We start from the raw sequence: 21159 nt of genomic DNA, 5'->3' as shown, positions 1-21159 counted from the left end.
GACAGAGTTGCCTGGGTCATGCTCATGTCCCTTGAAGTTAATGTTACTGAGCTGCTGATGTACAAAAGAGGAGATGATAGCCAGCTGGAGAACAATAAAGGAGACCGGGGAGGTATTCTGGCACATTTCTACTTGAAAAGCTTAAATTATTCTCCCCATTACTTCAAAGGTGAAATTTGGTATAGATTCAGAAATGGGTTTAGTGTAACAGCTGTGTTTTTAAGTCTTTTAAAAAGATCATACTTGTGCTCAGGAGAGTCAGGGAAGCAAACTGTGAAAATCTACGGGGGAAAAAATCCTTTGCTGGATTTGGGCAAAGTGGCTGTACAAGAGACAGAGGAATGGAGAATTGGCTTGGAATGAAATCCCCAAACTGTGGCTGATCACACTCAATTCCAGACATCCTAAACGCAAGATGCACTTGCTCTTTTCTTCCTGTCTCAGAAGCAGTGAATGAATTCCTTGTTTTGCAGTGCTTGTGTGCATGGCTTTTGCCTGGTAAGCTGTCTATATCTCAGCCCATGAGTTCTCATTCTTTCACCTTTCCTATTCTCTCCCCTGTCCCACCTGGGGAGCGTGAGAGAGTGCTGTGTGCTAAATTAATTGCTTTTGAACACTGACCTTCTGTGAACCAGATAAAGCAGAACATCATGAAAAATTACCCTGTAATCCCACACATGAATGTTGTGTCATACTGGGAAAGCAAAAGTAAGAGCAAAATGGTAGTTTTACTTTGTTAAATCACTGTTCTTTTAAAAGCTGTGTGTTTATTATAATGCTGTGTAGAGTTAATTTTCTGTCAGTTTCAGAGAAATATTGACTCCAGGGAAACATATTATGAACAATGTTCACTTTCCAGCTTTATGTTGAAGTAATAGAGAACTAAAGTTCAGTCAGGCTACGGTTGCCAAAAAGGTATTTGAATTTTAATTTCCTATATGAAAATTTTCTGAAGACTTCAATCCATGAGCTTTTACTTAAAACACATCAGGATTTTTATAGATTCAGCCAGCTTAGGTATATGCTTCAATAATGAAACAAAACTCCTTGGTTTTAAAATTCCATATATTTAAGGAATTTTCAAAATTATGTAAAAACTAGAAACAGAAAGTGAAAGGTGATTTTTATTCTTTATGAGACATAGTAGCTGGTGATTAACTGATGATCTGCTGAAACAAATTCAGAGATCTCCAAGGCTGACTGGTCTGGAGAAGCATGACTTCAGGTTATGAGGTTCTACAAGGTGGAGAAACTTACAGGGAGGACAGGAAAGGTCTGTATGCAGAGCATTCAAACAACACCTCATGCCTTTGGATTTGCTTTCCTTCCTGCAGCAAGATGCTTCTGGTGACTGTTGGCCCTCTCCAAGAGAAAATGCTGCTTAAAGTAGCATAGTACAAAACAAAAGTCATCTCCCAATGCTTTGGGATGGATGGCAGCTGAGCCTGCAGAGTCTTTACAGGCACTGCATGGAAACACTGTGCCTTTGACTGAAAAACCCCATAGCACTACTTCAGTGGTGCAGGAGAGCTGGAAGGTGATTTTTTTCTGGATCAACAATATCTTTGACTTCATAGCTTGATACAGAAGCTAAAAACTCTTCTTTGACCATCTGCACCATCATGGCTTTTATACAATGTACAATTTTTATACAATTGTACAATTTTTATACAATCTTGACATTAATTTAGCTGTTGTTTCCTAACAGATTTCTTTGAGTATCTCAAGGGTTGTTATCCTCCCACTCAAATGTTTTTTTCTATTATTCTAACATTGCCCTGGGAAGTGACTAATTGTTACTCACCTCTCAGGAAATTATCTGGTTTGGCAAGTGTGCTGCTGGTGGAGTTACTTGATCTAGCTCATGCAGTGATGAGACACCAAGACCATAATATCTGCAAACACAATTGCTGATGTTAAGGCTGTCCAATATCCTGCTCTCCCTTTAGTTATTTCTCTCAGACTTCCTCTAGAGGGAGATGCTCTTTGGGGAAGAACTGAGCAGGTTTCACTGTGAGTCAGAATTTGGGAAGTGAAGTGCTCTTTTTAGAGGAACATAATGGCAAGGATGACACTATATAGCTTGCAGAGGCAGAGATCTTCTGGACATCATTGCGTGCGTAAGGCAATCACATCACAGCCTACAGGATGGCTGACAGAAAAGTTATCAAAGTATTAGAATGGATTTTGGCTGTTTTTCCCTCATAATGGGATATTTGATTGAATGTACTAAAATACAAGTACAGTAGGGAGTAAAATAGTAGCAGTAATAACTGCTCCAGTGAGCTTTCTCCAAGGCCAGTTCTGGGCAAGTTTCCTCACTTGAGGAGCGACTCCCGAAACACGGTGGGGATGAGACCATACCAACTTGGTTCCCACCGCCTGTGCACCCCTCCAACATACCCCATCAGTTTTACATCTTCAGAGGCTCTGCTGGCAAGCTTCTAGGACTGGCCAATACCTGTCCTTAGCTTCATGTTATTGAAAGCTACTCTGGCAACCCCCTCACATTATAGTGTTTTGAACTGAAAAGCATACAAAAATATAAATTATGTTTTCTGATATCCTCAGAAGTCCTGAGTCAAGTGCTATGTGCCATCACACGTCTAGATGGAGCTAGCCCTACACACTGTGGAATTGAGGGAGTTCACTCCTCAGAACCGGGAACTGTTTGTAGGCCTTCAGCTACTGAGCTGGATGGATAAACCTATGTCATCCTGGATGGCGCTGCATGCAAAATACAGCCTGCAGAGAAGAGACACCTAAGAGGTGGCTGACAGACTGATCTGAAGGAAGTAAAAATGTCTGTGTGTTTGTTTGGTAGATAAAACAGAACTAGTGCAGCCAGCAGGGCTAGGGAGGTGATGATCCCTCTGTATACACAGCACTGGTGAGGCCACACCTTGAGTGCTGTGTTCAGCTTTGGGTCCCTCACCACAAGGAGGACATCGAGGCCATGGAGCATGTCCAGAGCAGGGCTACAAAGCTGGTGAAGGGCCTGGAGCACAAGTCCTGTGAGGAGCAGCTGAGGGAACTGGGGATGTTCAGTCTGGAGAAGAGGAGGCTCAGGGGAGACCTCATTGCTCTCTACAGGTACCTGAAAGGAGGTTGCAGTGACGAGGGTGTCAGTCTCTTCTCTCAGGTGACAAGTGACAAAAAGTGAGGAAACAGCATCAGGTTGCACCAGGGGAAGTTTAGACTGGATGTCAGAAGGAATTTCTTCATGAAAAAAGTTGTTAGGCATTGGAATGGGCTGCCCAGGAAGGAGGTGGAGTTCCCATCCCTGGAGGTATTTAAGAGACCTGTGGAGGTGGCACTAAAGAACATGGTTTAGCACTGGACTTGATGATAGTAGAGGTCTTTTCCAACCTTAATGATTCTATTATTTTATTCTATGATATTATAAAGACAGTTTTTCTCCTGGTCAGGGCATTGTGGTGATGACCAAATTCATTCTGGCCTCTCTGAGGATCATCAAAATGCTTTGAGCCTCAGGCAGAAGCTGGGAGGTTTACTCTATCCATGACTCACAGAAAGCCCTTCAAGCCTGCAAACCAAGAGGACAGGCTGTGGAGGACACATTTTCCGGGAGAAATGGTGGACCAAGGAATCTTCCTGGTTCTGGTTTCTCTAGTGACAATGCAAACCTGCTCTCTCTAAAACCAAAGGCTTCAGAGCATCTGGCTCAGGCTCCAGAGAATGTGTCAAATCTCTTGAAGAAGTGGTGATATGAATTGAATCTTTGTGTTATCCAAGGTGCTTAAAGCAGAGCAGTAGCACAAGTAAGGATCTAACAGTGAAGTGACTGGCATACGCGAGTGAACAAAACAAGGGGATGCTGCAACCCACAGCCTGAAATCCAAACTCTACAGACCTGTTGGTTTAGCTTAGAGAACTTTTTGCTGTCCTACACTATAGCATAAAATGCAACACAGAAGTCAACAGGGTCTAAGTGTGGGCATCTGGAGGAGCAGAGCCAAAGTCTCACCTCCCCAGAAGGAGCAGGAGCTGCCTTCTGCTGGGCTTCAACGTCAGGGCAACGGGGGACAGGGAATGTGGGGCAGAACCCTGTCTTCATCCCAAATCAGTGGTAAAAGAAATATGGGGAAATAAGAGAGAAAGCTACAAGAGAGTAAACGCTGAGTTGTCTTGGACCAAGTCCAGACAGCTTTTGAAGGTCTCACTCTTTGGAGGTCTTCCAAAGCCATCTGGACATGGTCCTGGACAAGCTGCTCTGGGTGGCCCTGCATGAGCAGGGGTAGGACCAGATGGACCCAGAGGTCCCTTCTGACCTCAACCATCCTGTGACACTGTGAGTCATGATGTACAAGGCACAGGGGCTTTGGGAAGGTACCAGCTGTCCCAGGCTGTGACAAGTTTTCCCAGCCAAGCCTCTGAGCGCTGTTACAGCGTGGCTGTGCCTCGGCTGGCGCAAACCGCTACAGCTTGGTGGCTTTGCTACAAGGCTGGCAGACTGCGTCAGCAGTGGAGCTGGCTGCGCTCACCGGCACTCAAGAGGTTTATGAATAAGTCAGCCCTGAATAACAGACAGTCTCCTGGGGAACTGCTCTTCTAAGGCTTTATCTGTGTGTCCAGAGACAGTTTCCAGGTTGGTCTAATTAGAGGTATCAGACATTTCTGAGGCTCTGGGAACACATTTATTCTAGCCATCAGCTTGCAGTAGGAGCTTGTTGCTTCTTCTAAGTCCACTGCAGCCTAATGGCCGTGGGAATACCTGTCCATAGCCATGTCAGTGCTGTGCTTGAAGCACACAAATGAGTACAGAAAGCAGAGCTGAAACTCATCTGGAAAGTCCAGGCATGGGTTGTGGCTCAGTGCCATGCAGATATATCTACTCATGTCTAGGAGCTGTACAGCTTTGTTCAGCTGATGCTGATCTCAGTGTGAGCCCATCTCAATAACTTCACTGCACAAAGGCAGCCTGCAACTCGGAATAAGCTGCTTTCACAAAATGCCAGTTCTTAGCTGGCAAAGATGTCAGGCTATCGCACTGTGGTCTGTTGATGACATTTATGAAGGACATAGCCAGACTGTGTTAATCATGGTCTATCCAAACTACATCAAAAACATCTTGGAGTTTCAGTATGCTAATGTTGCAGACTCTCGACAATCATAGAATCATAGAAACATTAAGGTTGGAAAAGACCTTCGAGATCATCTGGTCCAACCATCACCCTACTACCAATGTCACCCACTAAATGATGTCCCTAAGCACCAGGTCCAACCTTTTCTTGGCTGAGGGGAGACATCATCATGGCCTACAGCTGCCTCACGAGGGGGAGTGGAGAGGCAGGCACCGACCTATTCTCTTTAGTGACCAGCGACAGGACCCGAGGGAATGGTGTCAAGCAGAGGCAGGGGAGGTTCAGGCTGGCTATCAGGAAGAGATTCTTCAGTGAGAGGGTTGTAGCGCAATCGAACAGGCTCCCCAGGGACACAGCCATGGCACCAAGCCTGTCAGAATTCAAGAAGAGTTTGGACTGTGCACTTAGTCACATGGTCTGAATTTTGGGGTAGACTTGTGTGGTGCCAGGAGTTGGACTCGATGATCTTTGTGGGTCCCTTCCAACTCAGGATATTCTATGATCCTATGATTTCCTTGAACACCCCCAGGCACGGTGACTTGACCGCCTCCCTGGGCAACTCGCTCCAATGCCCAACTACTCTTTCTGAGAAGAAATGTCTCCCAATTGTTTTAATTGTTGGACAGCAATGCTCTTTGTTCAATTCTTTGTTTTACTTGTTGAAGAGTAGGGGCATGATGTTTCCCTTTTTCCACTCACCAGTGACATCGCCTGACTGCCAACAATTTTCAGCTATGATGGAGAGAGGCTTGGCAACTACATCAACTAGTTCCCTCAGGATCCTGGGATTCATGTCAACAGACTCCATAGACTTGTACCTGTTTAAATTCATCAAGTAGTCTTGAACCTGCTCTTCACTTACAGTGGGTGGGACTTTGATCCCCCAGCTTCCACCTACGGGTTCAGGGAAATTAAAGACTTGGGAAGCCCATCTACCAGTGCAGACAAAGGCAAAGAAGTTGTTGAGTACCTCAGCCTTCTCCATGTCTGTCATTGCCAATTACTCAGATATAGAAACTCACTCCTAATATAAGAAATTAGCCACCTATAGTCACTTACACACTTCTATTTTCACCCCTCAGTCTATTTTCACAAATGTTAAAGGTGCATGGTGGACCCCGGGGACTCCTCCTCTCACCCCAGAGCAGCAGTCTGAAGGAAGCTGGGTCCTCTCTTTTGCTCTTCCTCAAGGCTCTGTGCAGAAGGGATGTCACCTCTTGCACAAGGGCTGGCGATGGGAAAGAAGCACTCACACAACCCCTGAGAATCGGAAACAGAGTTCTTTATTGCCGGGACATCCTGCAGGTAAGCCTGCAGGATTTCCCTGGTGTTTGCTGGCTCCAAGCTAATGCTTGGGATGGAGCCTGACTGACGATGAGTAGGGAGCTCGCCGGGCCCTGCTGCGATGCTGTTGGTGCGCCCTGATGGCAGAGAGCAAAGACATGCTGGGGAACCCGCAGGTCTGATCTGGCCAAGGTGGGTCCACTTCCATTGGTTCCTCCACATCTGCTGGTGGATCCACCTCCATGGGCCCCATGGTGTTTGGCAGAAGGACAAGCCAGTCCTTGCCTGGGACTGCCCAAATGGGATGCCTTCCATCCAGCATGTTTTCAGGCCAGGATGCCACACCAGGGGGTTGTCCAGTTGCACGCCTCGGTCCCATGCCACTGTCCAGTTGATTTTTGTTTGTGGGTCCAACACTGCCGTTGGTTTTCCGGCCACAGCTGGGTCCCACACTGCGTTCCAGATTATGGGCATGCCTCTGCTCCCCATGGCTGTCTGCTTGAAGCTCCTGCTTCAGGTACCGCCTGTATGTGTCTCTGGGCTGCGCGCCAGAGGTCCCTCAGGCACTGGTGTCTGTTGTGCTGCAGGCACGATCCCTCTGCCCACAGCACGTCTCCTTGTTAGGTGCACTCCTTCTCGGTGCTTCCTTAGACTGCATTGCTGTCCTCTCACACCAAGTAGGCCTGCCACTCGCCTTGCTGCTTCGGCTCTTCTTCCTGCCACACAAGTTGGCTGTCAGAGTGCCCAAAAGCTCAGTGAGTGGTGGGCCAGCTGCAGGGGTCCTGTTCTATAGGGCCTGGAGCAAAGGTGGGGCAGTGGTGGCCGCTGTGACCTCAGCAAGCCTCTGTGATGGAGTGGCCCACGCGTGGCCAAAAGCGGCTGTGTTAGGAGCGGCCTGGGAGATGCCCTCACGTGGCAGAAGGAGGGCTGGGGGGGCTGAGGGCCCCTTTGCTGGGGCTGGCTCCCCCGGGCCATTTGGCTTGCCAGAGAGAAAGGCTGCCCCTTGGCCACAGGGACTGCCCTGTGCCTCCCATCCTGTGCCCTGGGTTTATTTTTAATGCTGTTTTTTACGTAATTTCATTCTATTCTTTATGGAAAAGAACAGAAGCAAGGTGCGTCTTCAGCCCTAATTCCCATGTGCGCTTTGTGCTCTGAGTGAAGAATTCCTTCCTCGCATCTCATCTAATCTAAATCTCCCCTCCATTTGTTTAAAGCTATTAGTCCTTGTTCCATCACTACACTCCCTGACAGAGTCTCTCTCCAGCTTTCTTTTAGGCCACTTTCATGGGTTAGATTAGGTGGCAAAACTGCAGGACCTTGCGAATTGCAGCCTTATCTACCTTGTTCCACATGCTCCACATGAACTTTTCCAACTCAGGCTGTAGCCTCTGATCAGTGTAACATAGAATCATAGAAACATTAGGGTTGGAAAACACCTCCAAGATCATCTGGTCCAACTACCCCCCTACCACCAATGTCACCTACTAAACCATGTCCCTAAGCACCACGTCCAACCTTTCCTTTAACACCCCCAGGGACGGTGACTCCACCACCTCCCTGGACAATTGGATGATGGGGGTGAGTAAATGCTCTCTCTGTGGTACAGAAATGTAAACAAGAGGATCAACCTTTGTGAAGTGCTTGGAGATCCAGACATAAAAGTCTCATTTTTATTAGCTAGCAGTAGCTGGGTAAATACACTCACTAAGGAAATCAGGGGGGTTCTACCCATCAAACTGTGATTTTCAGGTCTCAGGAAGCTCCTGCTATTTTTTTCTGTAAGAGCAGTGGAACTGGGGATGGCACTTGATACCCTCAGAAAATGCCCATGAGATAATAGCATCAATGTTCCTGAAGTTCCAGGAAATTACTATATTTTTAGCTGCCCTCTTCTCATTCCCAACAATGGAGAGGGGAACATAGTCATCCCATGGTGACAGGAGAACGGGTGGGCAGCCCTGTAATCAGAGAGGGTGCCAACAGAAGCTGAGATTCAAGTCATGAAGGAGAAATGTGCAATCTTTTCCTTAGCTGATAGTCTCAGGGTGCTTCAAGGAGTTTTGGTGTCCCTGTGTATATTACAGCGCAAGACTTTGTGTATGCTCTGCAGTGTCAGTTTTGCCTGTACTCCCAAAATATCCCTGCCTCTGGCAACTACAGTTCTTCAGCCATCTGTTGCTTTGCTTTGGATAAGATTGACTTTTGTCCATGAAGCATTAATATTACCACTTAGGCATCATGAGATGTAATACACTGCTGTTGGAAAACAGCACATGGTAGTTTTATGTTTAGTTTCTCCTCTGTTACTGAGCCCAGAGCTGATTTTTGAAATTAAAAAAATAAAAAAATTTAAAAAATATCTGAATCTATGTTGCAATTTCTCCAAGCCTCCAACACTCCAGCATGGTTGTACCATAGTTTCTCATCCTGGTTTATTGCTAATTATGGCCAGAATAGCAAAGCATATGTGAAGCAAACCCCTTCCATTTATATCCAGAGAGGAGCTGGTCCTTGTCATTAATTTGTCTGCAACAGAAATTTCTTTGTCACAAAGAAACCCACACAGTGGAATAAAACAAGCTGTGCATTCTCCCCGCTGAGCACGGCAATGTCAGATTGCAGCTTGTGCTCTGCTGCTAAAGACTTTGAGGATGAACTGGCCTGCTTCCCATGGGACTATTGTAAGTGCATGTCAAACACTGTGATGAAGAGTCTGGAGAAGGTTTGAGTTCATGTATTTGATAGAAAGACATTGTAAATGGGGCCCTGCAGGCTTCCTCTGTTCAGTACTGCAGCGGATGGCGTCCTACTGAGCACTACTCATTTGAGAAGTGACCTGAACCCAACTAGGTGAAATTAAATAAAGCTGAATGCAAAACAACTACACTTATGAGGGAGAAATCAAACCAGGAATAATCAGCTAGGTGTTAGGAGTTTAGGAAAAAAAAAATACTGAGATTTAAACTCACCAAATTGTCACTGTGACGCTTCTGCAATAACAAAAACCCAACTTCCCCATCCCTCTGGAATGTCGTAATAGGAACGCCAGATGCGAGGCATGGGAGATGGCTTTCCTGTCCTACTTGGAAGGGGCTGTGGAGTACCTGGAATGGTCTGTTTCAGGCATCAGGTTTCAGGAAAAATGTGTGCACAAAGTGAGAGGCTTGGAAAATGATACCTGCAAGGGAAAGATGGAAGAACTCTGATTTTTGTAGAAGAGAGGGGAAGAAATGAGAAAAGTCTTCTCTAAATAAAACTAGTGAGACTACTCTTCTAAAAGAACATGAAAAAGAAGACATCAACTTCATGTGCAAAAGTGTGAAGTTGGCTTAAATGCCTAGAAAAAGCTTAACCACAAATGTGGAAAGCCTTGGCATGAGGGATGTGCTACCTTCACAGCACTGCTGCTGGCTTTAGGTGGAGGCAGGGATGGAGCAGAGGAGCATTAATGGGACACAAGAACTTCTCAGATGCCATGGTTTCAGCAGTGGCATAGCCCTTCAATTATTTTTCTATCATCTGGAGTCGTGACACCATGGTGCTGATGCACCTCTCATCTGTACCAGGATGGATGTGGAACTCCTTTCAGCAGACTTTTTTTAAAACAGGCTGGACAAGCAGCAATCCAAGACATGCTCTGTCTTTTCTCAGTGCAAAGGATTCAGGTAGACTTTGCCTTGAAATCCCTTCCCATCCAGCAGACATTCCTCTTTATTGCCTTATGTGTACAAATATCCGAGGGGTGGGAGACAGAATGATGTAGCCAACCTCTTCTCAGTGGTTTGTGGGGACAGGACCAGGGGCAAAATAGAACACAGGAAGTTCTGCACCGACATGAGAAAGAACTTCTTCACGGTGAGAGTGACAGAGCACTGGAACAGTGCCTAGAGAGGTTGTGGAGTCTCCTCCTCTGGAGATAATCAAGGCCCGTCTGGACACCTACCTGGGCAGCCTGCTCTGAGGAACCTGCTTTGGCAGGGGGGTTGGACCCCATGATCTTTCGAGGTCCCTTCCAACCCCTACAGTTCTGTGATTCTGTGATTATGGAAGGAAGCACAAAGGGAGAGAGGGACAGGGGGAGGAAGAGAATGAAAGCTGAAAGGGAAAAACCTCATCTGACATCAACAAGTGCAAGAAAGGCTTCAAGGATTTGTTCTCCCCTAAGTGCCGCTCAGAATAGCACAAGCTGCCAGACACAGCCTGGCATCATCTTTGTTCCCTTTCAAGGTCTCTGTCTAATTCTTTGTGGAGGAAATTAATAGAATATTGTTAGAAACAGAGAATTAAAATTCATGAATTCATAGAACTTGTAAGTTAATTTTCATAGGCCAGCTGTCCTACAATATTTTTCAAGGAAAGCAAAAAAAAAGATTAAAACTGTATTGTTAATAAAAATAATTTCACTTTTGAATACAAATATCACAGCACTCTGTTAAAACCATGAAAACCACAGAGCCAACCACTCAAAGTTTTGGAGACGCCAGCATTAATGTGACCTTAATCAAGCTCCCTTATCCGTAGGGCAGATGATGCATTCTCTAATTACAAGATCGTGTTTTGTTTTTCTACAGAACTCCTGCAGTTGGGCTGTGTGCTCCTCCTGCAGCCAGCCCCATGCCTGTGTGCACCTTATTGCCCAGTAGGTGCCCTCTGCCATGGGCAGTGTGTGCCAGGGGCAGAGGGCTTTCCTTGGGGACTTTTACAAGGCTTGATGGGGCATGGTCAGCCACGTACACGGCCTGGGTGCTGGCACTGTGCAACTTCAAACAACTTTGGCGATGAGAGGCGGTAGAGATTTGTAATGCAAATACTGGGATGGAGATGGATGATGTGGGAATGGAAACACATGTGTGAAAGCTCCAGAGGAAAGGACAGAGCCAGGGTTAAAAGAAAGACCTCTATCGATAACCAAGGACAGGACTGACAGCGGTCAGACCAGTGAGCTCTGGGGATCCTATGGTTTACCTTGGGGCCAGAGGGCCGTGCTCTGATATGATCCCAGCACAGATGAGCTGGCAGCAGATGACCTGGGGTCTGATGGCCGCAGGAGGACAGCCACAGGGTGACAGCTCATCACATGTACCTTTCCTGTGCCTTCACCCTGACAGCAGTGCAGCCTGCAGCTATAAAGAAATGAAAACGAGGGAACAATGCCAGCAGGCAGTGACCTTGCCTAAGATTTATGGAAGCAGCTGTAGACAAGGTAACTAGGGAAAAGGTAGCAGTAATAACTGTTGATTCCTAAAGATTAAAAAACACCTGTCTGAAATCTAGTTCATTGGAAGCCAAAAGGAACCCAAGAGGCATAGTGAGGAGTGGGAATCCAGCATCCCTTGAGCTCTGTGTCACACAGGGGTGAGCCAGGCCACCTGGACACAGCTCTTGGTGCTGCTGAGCACGTGGGTATGTCGGTGGGGTTGGGAAAAAAGAAATTTGCAAGTCAGATAAAGTGAAATGACCTCACTCTATGCTCTGATGTTTTACATTCCCAGGGGAAAAGAAGAGCCTCCTGAGAGTGTGATTCTCACCATGCTCCAGAGCAACCAACCCTTTCTCTCACCAAAATCTCCTCCCAGGCTTGTTCTTGCCTGTCTTGCAAAGTGCAGCTACCAAACCACATCTGCGATGCCTTCAAAGAACTGCATGTTGACAAAAATCAGAATGTAGCAGAAAAAGCATAGCTGCAGCAGGCAAACATAAACAAAGGAGAAAATGAAAGACTCTCCATGCTGTGCATACACATAGATCTTATCGCTCAGACTGTCCCTTCACACTAACCCAAAAGGCACCTGAATGCTGTGTAAGCACCAGTCACTTTTGTCACCTTAGAATAACCCCCTGATCTGCAACAGAGCTGAGGCCAGGTGAAAAAATAGCCATGAAGCCTGGATGCCCAATTTAAATTGCCCAGGACGTGATGTTTTAGGAATACTTTGCACCCTGCTGCACTTTGCCTGCTCAGAACACAACCCCTGCTGTTTTCAGCAGCACCAGTGAATGCACAATGTTCATCCAGGATCCCAAATCAGATATGAAGGAAATGAAGAAGAGCTGATTAGGACATGCTCATCAGAAATTACCCTGTGGCACGCAGAGCACATTGTAGCACCGTGTATTACGTACAGTTTTGAAGGGCACCATTTCTAGAGCTTTAGCCATAAGCTTGTAGTCGTCCTGCCTGCTTCTGTCCTGTTCTCCCATAAACTCGTTCCTCTGCTGGATGCTGAGCACCAGTTCAGGCCTAGATCAGGCTGTTCAGGTTCACTGGCCATTAAAGCTCATTGCTCTTTCTTTTTACCAGGTCCATCCCTCCAAGCCTTTGTAGCTACACCAGTTTCAGCACTTCTTACAGCCTCTCTGAGCCCCAGTCTGGCAGGGCACGACCAGAAGCTGGCGGAGGAAGGTTTTCCTCTTGGGATCTGAGCTGTAACTGCAGGAGCCAAGCTCAGAGCCACCTGGAGCTACATGTTGGGCATTGGAGGACGTGGCTGCTGGAGTTAGGGCAAGCTTCTACATGTGCAGATGTTCACAGGTGTTAACTACATCTACAAAAGGTGAATTTTAAGATACTGAAAGTTTACCTTCACCTTAAGAAAGCATGTTACTGAGATTGGACCACAAGCCCTGGTCCCACACAAGGCTAAGCTACAAGGATATGCCTGCAAAATCCAACATGTGGATGTGCTTGAAAACAACACCATGACATTTACTGACAGGGAAGAAAAGTACTCTGTTATAAATCATAGCTCGGTCCAGATAGTTCAGGCTTGGCAAAGTTGTATTGAAGCACTGGGTGGGCAGAGCACCACTTGAAGCTCACCTCTGCTGCTGGCCTGTTCATCGGCCCTGATCATAGAATCATAAAGGTTGGAAGAGAGCTCCAAGATCATCTGGTCCAACCATCACCCTGTTACTAACATCACCCGCTAAACAATGAAGACTACTAACCTGCAACCCCTCTCGCAGCAAAAGCTCCCTCAGGAGGAGCTGCCAGCTGCCCATCAGGAGCCAGGCCCACACACCAGACACGGTGACAGAAGGCGCAGGAGCTGCCATGGCAGCACGTCCCTCTGCAGCAGGGCACTGAGATGTGCTTGTCTCTCCAGGTTTAGGCTCTGCAGTGTCCCATTGTAGTCTTAAGCTGCAGAAAAGAAGGAAACCCTGAAGAAAACAGGGAGACTGGTAGCCTCAAGCTAGCAGAAGCAAGGGAGATAAGGGATGCAAGTTAGAAAACAAGGAGAACAGCTGAAGGGAGATTCCAGACTGACCCATGGTAACCTTTTGTTAATTAAGGGTCATTAACATATTAAAACACACCCATAAAAATGTAGATGTACAGAAACGTGGGATTTGGTATCCACACTCCCACTGGTCCTCTGTAATGCTCAGGGTCAATAGAGGTAAGTTAGGCAGCTAAAATAATCAACCAGAAGCAGCCAGAGAGAGAGCAGCCAGAGAGAGTTTCACAAGTTAGCTGCGTATAAAAATAGGTGCTCCAAGTCAGAGGTGTGCGTGCTTTGCGAAAGGTCGCCCTTGATTCTGTGGAATTTTATAAATTATTGTTTAATGAAAAGACCTTTGTGTGGATTCTGTCTCTCACAGCCGAAGCACTGTGATCAGGGAAGGGGTCTGACTTGCAGAACATGGCTGAGGTTACATCCATTTTGAAAATATCACTTCTTCTCCCTTTCAAGTGCATACTATCAGATTTTCAGGCAGCCAGCAATCCGAGAGGTTTGTGTGCTGGAAAACAGAGGGGAGATGCTCTCCCTAGACCGGGAAGTGTGGCCGAGGGGCCCTGCACAGCCGGGACCTCACATTGCAGGCACTGGTGGAGTGGATGGGACTTGGCCTAAGGGCTCAAAGCAGGCAAGAGAAAACTTCGATTTTGCCCATCAGTGACAAAAAGCACTCTGATTCATGGGGCCTTGATAAAGGGTAGGAAAATAACATTGGATTAAAAGCAGGAGACTAATACCGCCTTGTGAAAGGAAAAGCAGGGGGACATGGAGAAGTGAGGCATGCAGGGACAGGCTGGCTGCAAGGTGGGGCACGCATGGCAGTCTCCTTACGTGCTCAGGTGAAAAAAACCTGCACAAGACTTAAAATGATTTCAGAATAACTTTATTACAGGACATTAGGAAAAAGAGTTTTTTTTTTCTCCCTTATTATTTTTCTTCCCATTTATAAAAAGAAGATTTTTCTCACTTCTCTACTGGCTGCTGCAAGCTGAATGTGGAATGTGGCACCCTGGTGTGACATTCAAGCTAATTTCCACAGCACAGGAAAAGTTATTGGTTCCCTGTATAATACAAGGTACAGCTTTTGGAATGGGAATGCCCCCCACCCTCCCCTTTTTTTTTTTTTTCTCATTCAGAACCAGATATTTTTCTGTTAAGAACACTAAGTTCTGCAAAATACTCCAGACAGCTGAAGTCACATCAATTTCTTAACAGTCATCCCATGAAGAACACATCTCACTCATCTTTAAATGCACTAAAATTGTGCATTGACCAGGGGACATCTCGCCAAGAAATGTTCTTCTTTTATTACTTTCTATCACAGATATCATCAAAGCAGTTTATTTATGATCTGATTCCGAAGAGCTAATGTCTGAGCTAAGATAAAATGTCCCAAATGTCTGAGCTAAGAAGTCCCCAGGTGCTTTACAGGATAAGAGAGCAACATTCAAAGATGAATTAAAAAGTCAAACTGTGGGATCCTTTAGCTACCACTTGAGAACAACGCAGAGATGCTCTGATCCCAAGTAAGGTCCTAATCCCAACTCAGATTAAGAGAGTACTCATCGATGCTCTGTGGATGGTAAATCCATGGCTCTCAATGTTTGGTGTTTTTTTTGTTTTTTTTTTTTTTTAAGGTTTTAGTTCTCTATTTGAAGAAAAGTTTTATGAATTTTCATGACTATTTTATGAAGGTAAAATTCTGTGTGATTTAGCACTGGCAACAGATGCAGAGCTAACAGTTGGTGTTTGCCATCTACTTACCCAAAGAATAAGCATCGATTTTTCTCCAGTGCTACCTTAGAAAAAGCGCCTGGGATATAAAAGACCACTCTAATTTTCAGTGGCTGTCTAGCCCTCCACCTCTTGGAAGGTATTTCCACAAAAAAATTGATTTTAAAGATGTATTTTTTTTTACTCATACTGAGCAGACCTCGACCCTTGACCCTGTAGGAAGAGATGTCTCCCACCCAAGTGTGCTGGATTTAAGCCAGCGGCCTACAGGTCTGCATCTGCCATTTCTGCCGTGCTACCAAGAGACTAAGGGGGAGGGAGGCTCTTTGTGATCAGGCTGTTGCTTTAGCATTTAAATACCAGCAAAATACACACACCACCCCAGCAGTAAAAAGACTCAGTCATGCAGGTAACAGCGGTGTACATGCAGAGAATCCCTCTCTGCCACCAGATCCAAAGTCAACATGACCAGGACACAAAGAGAGCTCCTTCCTGGCAAGAGTTTCCTTCCTTCCCTTCCAGGGCTCCATATTATTACCGTCAGCCAGCACTGGAGATGCAGCCCTTTCACACTGCCTCCTGCACAGCCAGGCTTGGTGCTGCCACGGCCAGCATGCAGGCCAGGGCCCCACATCTTCCCACCTTCCTAGCTCCAGCCAAAATTAAGTGAGGTCCTTCTCGGCGCCCCAGGGCCACCGTTTAGCTCACGGCTACTATCGGCTCAACTGCAGAGATGTCTGTCTTTCCTGATGGGAGGTTGGAGGCCGAGGGCAGGACATGAGAGGCCTGCAGCCTCTTGAAGGTGCCGTTTTCTGGCCAAGCCAGCTGGTAGGAAGGGAGAGTGGAGGGAAGCCTCTGTTCTGCGGGGCCAGGAGGTTTTCTGCAGATGTTGAGCAAAGCCTTCAGCTCTGATCGGAAACTGTCGTTGAGCCAGCAGTAGATGAACGGGTTGTAGCAGGTGCTGCTCATCGCAAGCCAGTGAAAGGCGAAGTAGAGGGCGTTGTTGGTGCGGATGGTCTGGCTGGAGAGGAGGACGACGTAGCAGTTTAAGGGAAACCAGCAGACTGCAAAGAGGATGACGACGAGCATCAGCATCTTTATTGTCTTCTTGTTCTTCCTGCGAAGGGCGAAGTACTGCTCGGTGGTGACATCCCCGATGGCGTTGCGCAGCCAGAGCTTCTTGGCCACCGTCACGTAGGCAGCTGAGATGATCACCAGGGGCAGGACGTAGAGCAAAATGAAGGTGGTCAGGTCGAGGTACTTCCAAAAGAGGTCAGCTGGCTCAGGGAAATCCGGGAGACACAGGCACCGGGTAACTTCCTCACTGCAAGGAGGAAAATACAGGGCAGGGGATGAGTGCACAGATCCAGGAACAGCAGGAGAAGTACCCCAAAAACAAGGAGCTAGGAGGGAGAAGGCTAACGCCGCAGAACCTGCGGGCATGCCCTTCACTTATGCACATTTGTCAGTGCTAAGCAGAGCTCTGTTGTCCAAGGATTTGAGCCATGGTGCAGCCGGCGAGCAGCGCGGTGGTAATTACTCACGGGCATCCATGACATTATGGTAATTTAATGAATTTCATTAATTACAAGATTTCCAGCTGCACTGAAGCTCTGTCCTGTGGTGAACAGAAACGCAGACACTGCTCACATAAAGGACTGCTTAAACCACTTTACAAATACCTCTGCTCACAACGGCATTTTACAAGCAGCCGAGGCTGTCCCTTTCCCAGGGCTCAGGAGTTGATGAAAACCCGTTAAGTTTTCCCTCATTCCTGGTCTGCCCAAACAGATTGGTACATCATGTAAAATGCCAATGTAGAGAAACAGAACGTCCAGGCCAGATCCTCTACCTTTGTACCCTATTTTATAGGATTAGTGGGGCAGAACGGAGATTAAAATATATGTATAAAAATGAGAAGAGCCACTGCAAAAGGAAACTGATGTAAATTACAGACCAGATCTGTACCTGGGTGACTTCAACATGAGCTCAGAGCTTTTAGTAGAAGATGCCACTGGGAACTGGGCATTTAACGAGACTTCAGAGGAAAAGCAAAGAACATCCTTACCTGTATTCAAAAGTAAAGAGTTTTTGGTAGATGGCGTGTGGGAGGGAAAAACAAGCCGCCATGACCCAAATTACGGCGATGTAGATAACACCTTTTGCAGTAGATATGCGAGGCTTCAGAGGGTGCATGATAACCTGTTCGAAATAAACCAATATTCAGGCTTACGGCATTTCAAGGAATAATTGTATCATTTTTCCATATTAACTTCCAGCCTGATGTCTATTACTAGACAGGGAAATTTAGCATGCAAACTGTGCTGTCCTCACCCAGCTCCCACTGACTGCAAGCTGTGTGTGAAAGCCTGAAACAATTTTCACTGAAATGGGCAAAGGCAGATCCTGGTCCCACCCTTTCCGTCCACCTGCCTGAGCGGGCTCTCACCTGGTGCCTGTCCACGGCAATGGCTGTGAGGGTCAAGGCAGAGACGTGGAGGGAGCAGTACTGGGCAAACCGACTGACGTGGCACATCCCCTTCCCGAATATCCAGGTACTGTTCACAAAGCGAGCCTGGAACCAGAATGCCATTAGCAGTCGCGCACACCCCCACACGCTTACATATACATATATGATATACATATATCTGAGCCACCAAACCACCTCTGGCACAGAATGACTTCTGCTGTGCAAAAGATGCTTTAAAACCAGCAGGTTCTTTCCACCTCAGGTAATTTTCAGATTACTGAAGCTACTGAAGCGATGACAATCGCTCCAGCTGCCTCCTGTCCCCGCTGCTGCCGCATCCCTCCCCCGGAGAAGGACCAGAGGGAAGCCTCTGCCCCCACCTTACCAGCGTGAAAGGCGTGTTGAGAAGCATGATCATGATGTCGGCCACGGCCAAATTGACGATGAACAAGCTGGTGGCGGACCGCAGGCGTCTGCTCTTGACACCGACGTGGCAGACGAGGACGTTGCCGAAGAGGGAGATGACGATGATGACGGAGTACGCCGTGACGAGCAGGGCTTTCGCCGCCACGTGCTGCGAGTCTGCCCTGTGCCGGCTCCTGCCCACGAAGGTCTGCCAACCCGCCAGCGTGTCGTTATCCCAGGAAAACGAACCCGAGGCGGTCGGGATTCCCAGAGACTCCTCAAGGCTTCTGTTGAGGGGCAACTTTCCCGAGGTCGTGAAGGCATTAATGAAGTAGGGGAGGGAGAAACAGATGAAAAGGGACAACATCCCTGAGGAGACGCTGCGTGCTGCCTGGGAACTGCCCCGTTTGCAGCTCGTGCTGGGGCAGGGAGGCTCGCCATGCACCGGGGCTCCTCTCCCACTCACTCCTCGCTACTTTTGCTGCTCCGGCAGGCTCCGTGCTCTTACACAAGCTCGCAGCCGGCATGCCTGCCCACCGGGCTGCGTAGCATCGCTCCGGCTCTGACGCGCTGCTTTTCCATGCGATTACACCCCCCCGGGCGTTACTCCAAGACGATCGCGCCTGCACTGCATGAAAGGCAACACCTTCGGTCCTCAGCATTCTTTTTCTCTACTGGCAGCTCCACTCGTGCTAATCCGGTGTTGTTTATGAGCAGCGACGTGCGCAGCAGCCGTGCTGTCTTCCAGGACTCGTTTCAAAGTGAAGTTCAGCTTTAAAGGACCGACAGGCGAGTTTCAGCCTGCGTCACAGCCACAAACCAGCACAGAACATAGAAAATCAGTGTATGTACGCTGCCTTTACTGCACTCACAGCATTTCTCCAAAGGCTTTTTTCCCCTCAGGGGGAAATATTCAGATCCCTTGGCAGGGATTTCCTCTTGGCCAAAGGAGTAAGCCCTGACCACCACAGAGAAGCATGCACAACCATGCCGGTGAAAATACACGTGTGCAAGGTGCTGCCCCACTGCTCTCAATTTTCCCTGGCTTAAGGCTTCAGGGATTACAAACCTGCCCTGCCACAGCTGGCACGCTGGAACAGGAGGGCTGGGGTCAGATCTGCTTGGGTGGTGCCAACTAACCCCAGCCAGAGCAGGTTTTGTACGTATGAGGCTTTATTTAGCCATTCATTCACAGCCCAGGATCCCACAGTGACCTAATTCAGGTGGTTTTTATCCTTACCACCCCTCAGGAGGCCAATGCAGCTGGGCAGGTGCCACGTCCCATCCACAGAGCTCTCCTGCAAGCTGCTGCCAGCATCAGTCACTTCCAAAAAGCTGTCCAGGAGCTCTTTCCATACTTGTCCCATCCAGGCATACCCAGCTGGCAGCAGAGTGCTGAAGGTGGTGGCCAGCTAAATGCGCCTCGATCTGATGCTGCCAGGAAAACACAAATTCCCTCACAATGCGACACAAAGGTCTTTGAAAGCAGCTGAGAGTGGGACAGGGCAGTATCCTGAAGGGTTTCGGACTTTGAACAGAAAGCCAGGTGGCATGCACTCCTCTTCTTCTTGAGGGCTGCTCCAGGAGATCCCCTCCTTTTCACTGCTACTGGCCTCTGCACGAGGACTAAGGTCTTCTGAGGAATAGCTCAGTTTCCTTCTGCGGATACGTTTCCTATCCCAAAGCACGCAGTACTGCCCAGCGCTCCCCCTGCCCACAAACAAGTAGCGTGAGAGATTTCCCTGCAATCTTAATTTCTCCCTGCTGCTCTCTCTTCCCTCTGTAGCCTTATGGATAGAGCAACACGGCTGGCTTCCACCTTTGCTCAAGCAGCCTGTTCTGCCTCAGGTATTTTTTCTAGTTCTCAAGCTAATTTTTATTTATTGTTTTTTGAATGCAGGTACAGCTGTTTTCTCAGAGCTAAGGCTCATTTAAGTAATTTGCATATTCACCAGATGATTACAGGTTGATAGCATCACCTGCAATGCTTTCCTTTACTAAGCAGAAGGCAGACTGGAGGTACAGAGCAGCAGGCTGGCAGCCATTCCCATTCCTAACGACCTACCTATCAAGACCTACTCAGGAGCTCGTCTGCTTTGTCTAGTAACTTCGGAAGGATAACTGGCTGTCAGTATGTCAAGGGATGTGTTAGGGTAGACCAAAACCTTCATCCCTCCAGAACTCGTGCCTCTTTCTAAAAGGAAAATCTTAATATAACTCTGTGTTTACGTGCTTGCTTCTTTTATATGGCTTTTTGACTCCTGAAATTGTTAAAAACCTTCAAAGCAAAACATGCTACGGCATGAACATCCTCAGAACTCTTCCAACTCAATCCACAAGTAACAAACTGGTGGTATTTAAAAGACATTTAGATGTAGAGCTTAGTGATATGGTTTAGTGGACGACTTGTTAGTGTTAGGTCAGAGGTTGGACTCGGTGATCTTGGGCATCTCTTCCAACCTAGATGATTCTGGGATTCTGTGCAACATTTACCAATGTAGCTACTGCTTTATTTTCTATGTTTCTGGGAAGGTAAGGAAGGATCACAGCAGGGTGGGGTATTTACTTTCCAAACATTCCTAGTCTCTGCAAAACAAACTACAAACAATGAAAACCCCAAAACAACCCACAACACTAGACTCAAGATCAGACAGATCTAGGACAGAGTGCGGGTTGAAGCCATTAACTGTTCTGAAGCAAAGACATGCTACAGAAATTGCAATAGCTTAAATTTCACACCACAAGACACAATGGGCTAAAAAAAATCTCTGTATTATACAACTATTAAGTTTCCTGATGTATTCAGTTTCCTGATGTGATTGAAATACTTCACCTAGCAAATCAGTCTTTTGTAGAAAAGCTTTTGTAAGCCTACAACAAAAACAAAACATAAGTTACATTTTTTTTGCAAAAAGAGCAG

The 21159-nt window shown here is 47.2% G+C and overlaps 1 protein-coding gene across 1 annotated transcript; it reads right to left on the bottom strand.

Moving 5' to 3' along the window:
• Positions 1–14499: 14499 nt before the first annotated feature.
• Positions 14500–18813, bottom strand: GPR83 (G protein-coupled receptor 83). The gene is made up of 4 exons (XM_035328653.1): positions 18220–18813; positions 17814–17939; positions 17433–17566; positions 14500–16688 (listed from the first exon to the last, which is right to left on the bottom strand). Exons 1-4 carry the CDS (start codon positions 18604–18606, stop codon positions 16064–16066), a joined length of 1272 nt encoding a protein of 423 aa, XP_035184544.1. The 5' UTR covers positions 18607–18813; the 3' UTR covers positions 14500–16063.
• Between the last annotated feature and the right edge of the window lie 2346 nt (positions 18814–21159).

This window comes from Oxyura jamaicensis, chromosome 1 (genome assembly GCF_011077185.1).
Source record: "Oxyura jamaicensis isolate SHBP4307 breed ruddy duck chromosome 1, BPBGC_Ojam_1.0, whole genome shotgun sequence".
NCBI classification, from domain to species: domain Eukaryota; kingdom Metazoa; phylum Chordata; class Aves; order Anseriformes; family Anatidae; genus Oxyura; species Oxyura jamaicensis.
Note: the sequence above shows the minus strand (reverse complement) of the source record. Positions and strands in the feature narration are given on the sequence as shown.

Bases quoted from the DNA above. Each gene is read 5' to 3' on its own strand.
- GPR83 (XM_035328653.1), bottom strand. From the start codon at position 18,606: ATGTTGTCCCTTTTCATCTGTTTCTCCCTCCCCTACTTCATTAATGCC. The intron at 17,940-18,219 runs GTAAGGTGGGGG...TTCTGGTTCCAG, and splicing joins TCAACACGCCTTTCACGCTG to GCTCGCTTTGTGAACAGTAC. The intron at 16,689-17,432 runs GTAAGGATGTTC...TCCTCCTTGCAG, and splicing joins CTCTTTACTTTTGAATACAG to TGAGGAAGTTACCCGGTGCC.